Source organism: Penaeus vannamei, chromosome 17, assembly GCF_042767895.1.
Source record: "Penaeus vannamei isolate JL-2024 chromosome 17, ASM4276789v1, whole genome shotgun sequence".
In the NCBI taxonomy this organism is placed as follows: Eukaryota; Metazoa; Arthropoda; class Malacostraca; order Decapoda; family Penaeidae; genus Penaeus; species Penaeus vannamei.
The window spans coordinates 9302327-9313927 of record NC_091565.1 but is presented as its reverse complement, the minus strand read 5'-3'; the positions used below and the strand labels follow the sequence as shown (position 1 = coordinate 9313927).

The 11601-nt window shown below is 35.9% G+C and overlaps 1 protein-coding gene across 1 annotated transcript in view; it reads left to right on the top strand.

Moving 5' to 3' along the window:
- The first annotated feature begins 359 nt into the window (after nucleotides 1–359).
- LOC113817114 (ornithine decarboxylase) overlaps nucleotides 360–11601 on the top strand; it is a 12746-nt gene continuing 1504 nt past the window's right edge. Inside the window, exons 1-10 of the mRNA XM_027369118.2 lie at nucleotides 360–854; nucleotides 4059–4201; nucleotides 5096–5341; nucleotides 5959–6055; nucleotides 6817–6893; nucleotides 7293–7465; nucleotides 8670–8871; nucleotides 9362–9514; nucleotides 9971–10162; nucleotides 10879–11093. Of these exons, the coding sequence (XP_027224919.2) occupies nucleotides 5231–5341; nucleotides 5959–6055; nucleotides 6817–6893; nucleotides 7293–7465; nucleotides 8670–8871; nucleotides 9362–9514; nucleotides 9971–10162; nucleotides 10879–11093 (1220 nt within the window). The 5' untranslated portion in view covers nucleotides 360–854; nucleotides 4059–4201; nucleotides 5096–5230. The remainder of the gene's footprint in view (nucleotides 855–4058; nucleotides 4202–5095; nucleotides 5342–5958; nucleotides 6056–6816; nucleotides 6894–7292; nucleotides 7466–8669; nucleotides 8872–9361; nucleotides 9515–9970; nucleotides 10163–10878; nucleotides 11094–11601) is intronic.

Below are 11601 nucleotides of genomic sequence, written 5' to 3'. Positions count from 1 at the left end.
CAGACAGCACAAAATGCTAGAGAGAAATGCTGTCTGTGGGAGTGTTTGTTGTTGAACGTCCGGCCAGGGAAGAAGGACCTGCCTCAGCCTCCTCCTGTATTGATTAGTTGGGACAGCATAGGTTGCCACACAGCCCAGTACTGGTGCTCTTGCTTGGCAGATTCTATTTCTATTTTTATTGGCTTATGTAAAAGGAGTTTGTATCTTTCCTTTTTTTTTCCTTTTTAGTCATGTCTACAGCACATAGGAAGCTTGCAATATATCTGTATGAAGATGTTGCTGTCTGGTCCTGTTGTGCAAGGTGTTGCAATGTGTGAAGGTGGGAATCATCCCTCCTCAGGCAGCCCTGCATGGACATGCTCACTCTGTGTTCTGCTCTGCCTGTGTCCACACTGTGTGCTTGACTTTCCTACCAAATCTTAGGGAATTTCTCTTCCATATCTGCACATCCATTAGTCTGGTGGCCCCCAGAACGTGTGGTACGGGCCAACCCCCCTTTTTCTGCTTTGGGGGGTCCCCAGAGCCACACCGGAGGAGGCTGGGAAAGTAGTTGTTGCTCTGCTTGGCTGGCAAGTGACTCAGACTTGTTTCCTGTCAAGTGTTGGTCAGCTGTCCCAGCAACAAACAGTCTAAGCAGGAACTGTGGGCATTTAGCGACCAAGTGCAGGTCCAGAGTTTGCAGAAGACTATCCTGTGTGTCTGAGTGCATCTTCCCATTGTTTCAAGACTCGAGCAGTATTATCAGCCATGGGAGCCAGGCACGCAGCTTCTCCAGACTTGTACTGACAATTATTGGGGAGGCGCACATACCCTGTATGGCGTGGTTATGATACATGGGGAAATAATATCCTAAGGTAAGTTGGAATGGAAAAAGTCTGTGTGGTGAGGGAGTGCAAGCTCATGAGAGGTTAGCATGTCTGCCATGGGATTGCACCATTAATTGAATCTGAAGGGTTTTGGATTTTAGATTGACATAATGAGATCTGGAATGTTTTGCAGTGGTAGGGAAGGTGTTGCGGGTATTGTAGTTGGTTATATTTCAAGATTTGATATGTATGTATGTATGTATGAATGAATATATGAAAACACTCATATGTGTATGCACACACACACACACACACACACACACACACACACACACACACACACACACACACACACACACACACACACACACACACACACACACACACACACACACACACACAAGCACAAGCACAAACACAAACACAAACACAGACACAGACACAGACACAGACACACGCACAAACACAGACACGCACACACACACACTTACTTTTACATACATACGTACTTATGTATGTCTGTATGTATGTATGGTTCTTCACTCCTTTGTCTTTGCCTCTCTTTGCGTGTGCTGTTTTACCCGTGCTCCTCTGTGATTCCCCACCTACATACCAGAAATAGTTAAGGAAATATCAATAGCAGTCATCGTACATAACTTAGTAGGTGCCATTATATCAGTTCAGAATGCCAGTATATAGTCATTTTTATTATGATTGTAGTTATTGTTGTTTGTTATTTTTGTTATTGTTGTTGTTATTATTATTATTATTATTATTATTATTATTATTATAATTACTATTGTTATTTTTATTATTGTTGTTAATAATATTATTATTACTGATGTTTTTACTATTATTACTATTTTTACTGTTCTTGCTATCATTATAATTATTATTATTATTATCATTATTATTATTATTGTTAATATTTTTATTATTATTATTATTATAACTACTACTTTTATTACTTTTATTATTGAGTACAATTACTATGACTCCTAAAACTTGATTTATTACTATTGTTGGTGGGATCATTTTGATTTTGCAGTCAGAACATGAGTATTAATGTAAATGCTGATTTTATTATAATCAAACATGATATCATGATCATATGAATGATAATTATAATAGGGAATAAGAAGACAAATATGGTGATAAAGTTAATTTATTAATATATTTTCAGCAACGTTGGTAACCTTATCAGTGTTAATGTTATAATAGTGATGATCGTAAAATTATAAGAGCGAGTAGATATTTGTATTTTGTTTACCTAGAGCTGCTGGGTGATGGCTCGTGCGTACATGCCATGCCCACTGTGAGTCTGATTCTTTAATGCTTTTTACACATGGATGACTCCACAAGTACCAAGTCACCAATGAGCCGACTGCCAGTACTACCTGTCTCACCTGTTTACCGTTTTCCTTGATTTTTTATAATATTTCCTGATATCTAGTATTATTGTTGGTAATGTCAACAACAATACAATAATTTTATTGTCTATAATTTTTCTAAGAGCATCGATACTGAAAATGTTTGTGATAGAAGCCAATACAATAATTTTGATGTCCATAATTTTACTAAGAGCATCGATACTGAAAACGTTTGTGAAAGGAGCATTTTTCCCACGAGCTCAAGGAAAGGTGAAATCAGAAGAGGACACAAGGTCTACTAACTGACTTGCTTTTTGGCTAAACACTTCTAAAGCCATCTAATACTATAGTGAACGCAACATTTCCCGGAGACGTGTGGTTAATTTATCTTTTTTATATTATAGTTATCATATTTTTGTTAGCATTGTTGTGTCTCATTTTTTTCATTGTCAATTATTATTAGTGGTTTTCTGTTTCTACGGATTTATGGTGACATAATGATGATGCTCTTGATAATATTGTTTTTATTTTAGTTATTTTTATGTTTTTCATCAGTTCCTACCATTTTGTATTATTATTATTATTAGAGTGATCATGATTTTTAATTATAAAAATAAGAATATGATGATGATGATAATTATTATTGTTAATGTTACAAGTATTTCTTTTTTATTATTATTATTATTATGATTATTATTACTGTTAATATTGCTGTTATAATTATTATTATTTTTTTTTTTACTTTATTGTAGTTATTGTTTTTATGACAGTTATAGTTTTTGTTATTATTTTTATTTTTTATTTTATTTTTCTTCTTCCTTTCTTTCTTTTCTGATTTGCCATTGTTAGTCATTAGTGTTGTTGTTATCATTATTACTATTATTGTTATTATTATTATGTTTAATCACTAATATTATTATCGTCATTCATCTATTTCACGGGGGTTCTTGTCTGAGTGACGGTTATTAATACTTATTATAGTGATGATATAGATAATGATGATCAACTTTTCTTATTCTTATTCTTATTCTTTTTATTCTCCTCCTCTTCTGACAGTCATCGTCAGTATTGTGAAAATTGTTTTGTTGTTTTTTGCTGCATTTGATATTTCTTAAGATTATCATAATTTCTTAAGAGCTTCCATTATTTTTTTTTCTTTTTTTTTTTCTTTTACTGGTGTTATCATTATGCCTCTATTATTGTTATCACACTGATAGAAATCTCAGATTACATTATTGTTATTATTATTATTATTATTATTATTATTATTATTATTATTATTATTATTATTATTATTATTATCATTGTAAATATTATTACTATTATTATTATTATTATCATTGTGAATTTTTTTTTTTTATTATTATTATTATTACTTTTATCATTATTCTATTATCAGTATTAACAATGATAATGGTGATAATGAAAATAATTATGATAATAGTAATGATAATGATAATAGTAATGATAATGACAATGATAATGATAATAACAATAATAATGATAATAACAATGATAATAATGATGATAATAATAATCATAGTCATAATAATAATCATAATCATAATCATATCAATAAGATAGATAATGATTATATTAGTATGGATAATGATAAGGATAGTCTAATAGTGATGCTAATAGTAATAGACTAATGATTATAATGATTATAGTTATTATTATTATTATTTGTTATTGGAGTTGCTGTTATCATCATCATTTATACCATGTTCATTATTATTCTTTTATTCATGCATTTGTTTTTCTTTCATTAATGTAGTTAATGTATTACCATTGATTTAAATACTGCTGTATTACAATCACTACTTGATTGAGGTTCTGTCTCACGCCGTGAGCTCATGATTATTATTCTCTTCGCTTTCAGGGACGATACTCGGGCAGCCGTCTGGACCAGTGCACCTTTACCCTGTACGGGGGCAACTGGAGATTCACACTTAACGGTCTACCACCGTGGTACTGAGGTTTGCCCCCAACCTCCATTCTGAGGTTACACAGGCCGTAACTAAGGTAAGTTGCCTAGGGGTGTGGAGCAGGTTTGATTACTGTGGTTGATATGGGTTTGTTGGGATGTCGGTGCCGTTTGTTGAGGTTGAGGGTTTGTCATGGGTTGGTATTAAGTTTGGAGTTTTGTTCGGGTTGGGTAAGGGTTGTTCATTGTTTCCGAGATTTAGAAAGCCCCCCTTTTGGAGTTTCGATTCTAGAATGTGTCATCTAAATGAAGTAATGGAATAAGATAGATTTTCAACATTAGGCTTTTGCAATTCATGTATATAAATGACTATATAGAATTCATTACGCAATAAGTTTTTCCCCAATGCTTGCGTTGCTTCTACCACACAAGTTCTCCTCTCATCCACAGATTGGTAAATAATTTATAGGTGAAATAATATTGTAAAGATGAATCCCTATATTCATATGTCCCCTCCATTGCAGTTCTTGTACAGGCTAGTAAAAAAAAAAAAACATAAAATTTGCATAATTATTCTTCCTTCCAAAAGCTGGCAAAGGTCACATAGAATTACTTGTGCAAAAATGAATCCCCATAAGCACATGTCCCCTCTATCGCACAGTTTGCCTTCAGCAGGCTGGCAAAGGTCACATAGAATTTCTTCCTCCTGCAGGCCTGTCAAGATTTGATAGAAATCTTCTTGCAAATATTCATCTCCCTTCATGTCTCTTTATGCAGGCCTGCAAAGACCTTATGGAATCCTCATGCAAATATTAGTCGCCCTTCATCACGTGTCCCCTTCTACAGGCCTGTAAAGACCTTATGGAATCCTCATGCAAATATTAATCCCCCTTCTTCCACACATCCCCTCATTCCACAGGCTGCTATAGATCATATAGAACTCTTCTTGTAAATATTAATCCCTATCTCCCTTGTGTCCCCTCTTTCTGCAGGCTGATACACATTACCGTGGAGGTTACAAGAACCACAAGAGAACTCTTTTCTAAATTGCTCCCCGTCCCCCTTCTCGAATCCAATCCAAACATCGCCCAACAACAAGTGCTACATAACAGAATTTCGAAAGGACAATGCCAAACCGTGCAAACATGAAGCTGGAGTGCAATTTTTTCACGGGGTCTGCACGCATCCTCAACCAGGAGACGACCATGGATGCCATCAGGGACTTGGCCAAGGAGACCGTGAGTTGTTTTTGCTGTTTTTCCATCTGTCCATCCTTCCTTCTCTTACTTTCATTTTGCTTCTGACTTATCACCACTTTTTCTCTGTCTCTTGTTCTTGTCAGAATTCCTTCCTTCTTTTCATCCTTCCTGCTTTTGAACAAAGAGGGGAATTTCCCTCCTCTTTTTCTCCTGCCTTGTCTTTTCCCCAATCCTTCCTTCCTGCTGTCCAGAAATTTCCTTTTCCTCGTCTTCTTTTTTGTCTTCCTCCTCCTCCTCCTTCTCCTTCTCCTTCTCCTTCTCCTTCTTCTCCTTCTCCTTTTCCTCCCCCCTCTCTTCTTCCTCTTCTCCTCCTCTTTATCCCACTTTTTTCCACATCGTCCTCCCCATCCTCTTCTTTCATATTCATTTTGATATTGATACTTCCTATTTTGTACTTCCTATCTTTTCTTTTGTATACTCATCTTCCATTTCCAAGTAGTTTGAACTTCCTTTCTGCTATAGTTGATGTTGAAATAGATATCCATTTACAAATAAATTACTTATACTGCAGTATCTTTGGTAGACTCTATTAACCTTCAAAACTACTGTCCACACTCAGCGTTTATTAAGTTTTATCTCTCTCCCTCTCTTCTCAGGGACGCGAAGACCCATTCTATGTGCTGGACATCGGCGACATCGTGCAGAAGATTAAGATTTGGCGTCTGAAGATGCCACGCGTCAAGCCCTTCTATGGTGAAGATTTATTTGTCTCGTTCTTTCAATGTTTTATTTTTTCTCTTTTGCTCTAGTTAATTCACTGATGCTGGGATTGCAGTAATAAATGCAATGTCCATATTTATATTAGTTTACAAATTTTGTTTACATATAGATAGGTCCATGAGCAGTCACCAAGGAGTTAATTACTAGTCCTACCTGGTCATACCAGTTTACCCCTTTCCTTGATTTTTGGAAAGATTTTTGTTATTAGTATGAATAATAAAATTGTAGTAAACCTAATGTTGATATAAATAATACTGATAACAGTAATGATATAAGAAGCACTAGAAAAAAGTAAAGGAAATTCAAGGAATGGGGATATTAGATGTGTTTAGGAAGGCTTACTTACTGACTTTTTGGTGACTATGAGCTTGCAGAGCCATGTTCATGTAAAGAAAATCAGCAAGACGTGTAATTACCTGGCACCAGTGGGTTAATTAGAAAATCTGGAAAGACATGCTTTCTTAATATATATTCATAATAATCCATAGCTTGACTTCTGCACAGTATGAAATTGTTAACTTGAAGATCCATTCATTATTTTCTCTCACTAATGCTAATCGTCTCCTAAAGCAAGGCTACCCATCAAGAATGTTCTATACTGATCTGTCGTTTTATTATTACCAGGCTCTCTGAAATGCCTCATGTTGCGAAAGAATATTTGATCACAAGAAAGAACATGAAAAATAAAAACTATGCTAGGATACTTTTTGTTAAATCTTCATTTGCCTTTGCAGCTGTGAAGTGCAATGACAATCAGACAGTGCTAGAGTTGCTAGCCGCTCTTGGGACTGGCTTTGATTGTGCATCAAAGGTGAGGCTTGATTGTGACCACATTATACAGTTCGTCGAATGTTCAGTTTGCACAAGTGGAGGGTTAGACTATGTTGAATGTGTTACGATTCATGGAGGAACTGGGGACTAAATATGTATGACAAGTTTGTTTCATATATGATAATGATAGCATTATACAAAATTTGTTCAGTTGTTTTAGATTGATTACTTAAACAATTTTTTAGGATTACTGGTAGTGTGTGTATATACACATACAGACATGCACTCCCTTTGAGTGGGTGTTACATTTAGGAATATTTAGTTGAAATAGTCTGATGTTGAGATTGTATTAGATCTCTTAACTCATTTACTTTTCATGAATATTAATTATTATATAGAGATTTTTTTCTCATAGTCTACCCATCTTCCTTTCACACAGGCGGAAATAAAGAAGATTCTGGACCTGGGCGTGGATAGGTCTCGCATCATCTACGCTCACCCATGTAAACCAGCCTCCCACTTGCGCTATGCAGCTAAGGAGGATGTGTCCCTCATGACCTTTGATAACGAGACGGAACTCCATAAAGTCAAGGCTTACTACCCCAATGCCCAGTGAGTGACAGGGATTTTTGCATTTTTATTACCTTTTTTCATTCCGTTATTATTATAATTTATTCTTAGTTGGTTATTTTATTTGTTTACTTATTAATTGCATCAGAAGAAGTATATTGGTTTGGTTCATATTTCTTAGATTACTTATAAATAATTTTAGAGGAACAGTTTGGAATGTGGGAAGTAAAGCCTGTTGACATCAGGATGGCATTTATGTATGTGCCATATCCCCTGTGATTTTAGTTCATTGATGTTGCCTACATGTAAATGGCTCCACAAAGGCTTAGTCACCAAGTAGGCATTTACTAGTCCACCTATGTCAGCTGTCTGACCTTTTCCTTAATTTTTTTGCTTAAATATTTTTATATATATATATATATATATTTTTTTCTTTGGCTATTACAGTTTTGATATGATTATAGGAATAACAAAAGTCACTAATAACAATAGTGTCTATATTAATAGCATTAAAAAAACATTTTCCCAGAAACTCAAGGAAAAAGGAAATCAGGCAAGGTCACGGAGGGGGTTGACTAATTGACTCATTGGTGGCTGAGCATTTGTGGAGCCATCTGTGTGTAAACAATTTTCTCAATACAAAACCAGAGTGGACAATGCATTACCTGTAACTGTGTTACTTTGCTCATTTCCATAAAGATACAAAATTAAAAGTAGCAACCAGGGTGAATACATATTCTTTTTGCTGGTTGACTTCATGCTTCAGTAGAAGTCTGATATCTTGATGTAAATTCACCTGGAGAATTTATTTAGCTGCTTGAGGTAAATATTGTTTTATTGTTATTATTGTTATTACTTTTTTTCTATTATTATATACCTTCTAGGTGAAAGATATAATAGGGGAAAGTGGGTTTGTAATTGACGGATCTTCCCAAGACCTGGGAACTGTGTGGAAATTCAGGTCTTGATGGGGATGAGGTGTGAATTACTGGGGTAGATTGTAGTTCATTGATTTATATGTATTTTTATGTATTTATTTGTAGTAGACTGGTATTTAATAATTCTGATGTGTCCAGTTGTCATATTTATTTATTCATTAATTTTTATATTGGTTAAGGGCATAGAATGAAGATAAAATCCAGAACTCACAAAAAAGTACGAATCTCACTAGGTATCAACACGAAAAAGAAAGAGCAACTAATTAATTGAAAAAATACGCAGCTATAACCACATTTACTCACCACAGGCTTGTGCTAAGGATCCGCTGTGACGCTGAAGACTCCCAGTGCCCCCTTGGCATTAAGTTTGGGGCTTTGCCTGAGGATGCTGGAGTGCTCCTAGCCACTGCCCGGGCACTGGATCTCAACATCGTTGGTGTCTCTTTCCATGTTGGGTCAGGCTGCCGTGAGCCCTCCGTGTTCCAGCGGGCAATTGCCGCAGCAAGGCAGGTCAGTTGGTGAAGGGCATCTTTTTAGAGGATATCAGTATTGTTAGTATTGATAATGATGGCAATGATAATGGTGATATTATTATTGTTGATGTTGTTGTTATTAATGTTATTATTAAATAATTTCTCATTAACATTTTCTGGGTGGATGTCAGGTTGGGGCATTGTTAAAGATTATTCAGTCATTTGTCAGCCATTCTTAGTTGCAAAATTATTAATCAATGCTTTTGAAATGATATATGAAGTTTTTTTTTTTTTTTTTTTTTTTTTTTAATCAATTTATTTATTGCACTAAATTTGTTACATGATCAGGCTGAGGATTAGGATGTTATACATCATGATTTTCATTGTGATTTTTTAAGTGTGTATTCGGTCACATTTTCTGCTATTATCATGATCCATCATTTTTTCTCTTCTTTTGATGTTATTTGGCTTCACTGCTGTAATATTTCTTTTTGTTCAGTCTCTAATTATTCTTGTATAACTACCAGGTCTTTGACGAAGCCCAAGAGCTGGGTTTTAAGCCGAACTTGCTGGACATTGGTGGTGGTTTCCCTGGGACACGCAACAACACCCTGGATGAGATTGCTGAGTATGTCAACAACTCCCTGGACGAGCACTTCCCTGAGGGCTGTGGTGTCAAGGTAGGGTGGGGATACTATTTCTTATTATTTTAGATTTTGAGATGGAAATCAGCTTTTTTTTCTTCTTCTTCTTCTTCTTTTTGTCTTTTTCTTCATTTTTCATTCTTTTTCTTCTTTTTATTTTTATTATATTTTTATTTTTTTCTTATTTTTTCCTTTTTTCTATTTTCTTTCATTTTTTGGTTTTTGTTTTGTTTTCTTTTCTATTCTATTCTATTCTTGCAGTAAAGTCTAGGTGAATTTCATTAACTTGGGCATGTTATTAAATTACTCAGTGGCTGATTTGATTTTGATTCATCGTCTAGAAACTTCATATATAAAATAAGAACTTTTAGCGTAGGTTTCATTCTTCAGAAACATACCGATCAGCAGTAAGTGCATAAATTGGCTTATACAAGTTAACGGCACCTGCTGAAAGATGCAAAATGTCACACCATGTCTGTTTCAAAATTTCAGGTGATTGCTGAGCCAGGTCGCTATGTCGTGGCATCAGCCTTCACCCTGGCCACCTACGTTATGGCCAAGCGGGAGGTGTGTGACGACAACGGCACATTTCTCTCCGCCATGTACTACATCAATGACGGTGTCTACGGATCCTTCAACTGCACCTTGTACGACCATCAGGAAGTGTACCCCGTGTTACTGGAGGTGAGCGTTTTGATCCTGAACGGTGTTGCTTGTACAGCTTGACTCCGAAATGGTGGTGCTGTACTCTAGGGAAGGGTTTTCGTTTGGGCCACGAAGAATAGTGCTCTATTTTTATGAAATGGGTGTGATGGAAGTGATTGAGTGAGAGTGAGTGTGAATGTGTTTGTGCATGTGTATCTGGGTATAGGAAGTCTTACCAGATTAACTTGTATTGGTTCTGGACAAGACCCATTTAATGTATTCTTTGTACCAAACATTAACCTGGTAGATAACATTTCCTGTTTTGAACTTGATCCCCCCCCCCCCCCAATTGCAAGCTCTTTGCTAAAAAGAATATTATAAATTTCATCGTCAGCTCAATTTTTAGTCATTCATGTGGAATGTATTTCTTTAAGCTTTTTTATTATTAGATTTTATTCTCATATGAAAGTAAAGCCATGCTGTCCCAATTTCATAGTATCTTCTCTTTTTTGTCACTCATTTTGAAGCATCTTCTCTTAATCTTGTTCACATATCAGATTTTCCCCTTTTCTCCTGCTTCTTTCTGTCAATCAGAACAACTTTCTATCTTTTCTATAATTTTTCTCTTTTCTATATCTATTCTTTTCTTCTGCCTCCCTGGCTTCCTCTATCTCCTTCCTTTTTTGCTCCATCTATTGCTTCCTTATTATGTTTCTCCAAATCCAAATTACTGAGAAACCCCTCTTCATCCACAGGACAAAGGCCCTGAGGAGTCTTACACTCCCTGCTCGATCTGGGGCCCCACCTGTGATGGTTTGGACCAGGTGGTCTCCGAGGCTAAGCTGCCCCAGCTGGCTTGTGGAGACTGGCTGGTCTGGCCAGAGATGGGGGCCTATACCCTGGTTGCTGCTGGGAGTTTCAATGGCTTCCCGCTCCCCAGTGTCCATGTGGTTGTCCCACACCACACATGGTAAGAGACAACTAGCTGAGAGTGCCAAGGGCTGTTGCTGTTAATTTAGTTGTTAGGCACCTATTTCATTTTCTGGCATGATGGTCTGATATGGAGAACCCAGGTTTGGCTATTTTGTATTTTTATACAGATGTAAACTAACATGTTAAGGGAGACAGCTACAGTTTTAAGGGGAATGAATGCAAGAGGCTTGACTCGTCTTCAGATGATAAGCCCATGATGAAATTTCTGTAACTTGCCATGTGAAGAGGAGTCTAGTGACTCAGAAGTTCATTGGACAGTGTTTCCCTTTTATACTTCCCTTACTATTGAATTGTTTTATTACATGTCTATATTTAAGGTTAAAAGAGCATAGTTGTTGATTTTGAGTAAGGATTGACTATGGGAGGAACAAACATTGTTATTGTTTTAGGCATTTGCTTTGGCTGAGTTTGAAATAGTACAGCTACCTTTTTGGGGAGCAGTGTATTTGATATTGAAATTGAGATTAGTTTAGCATCTTTTTGTA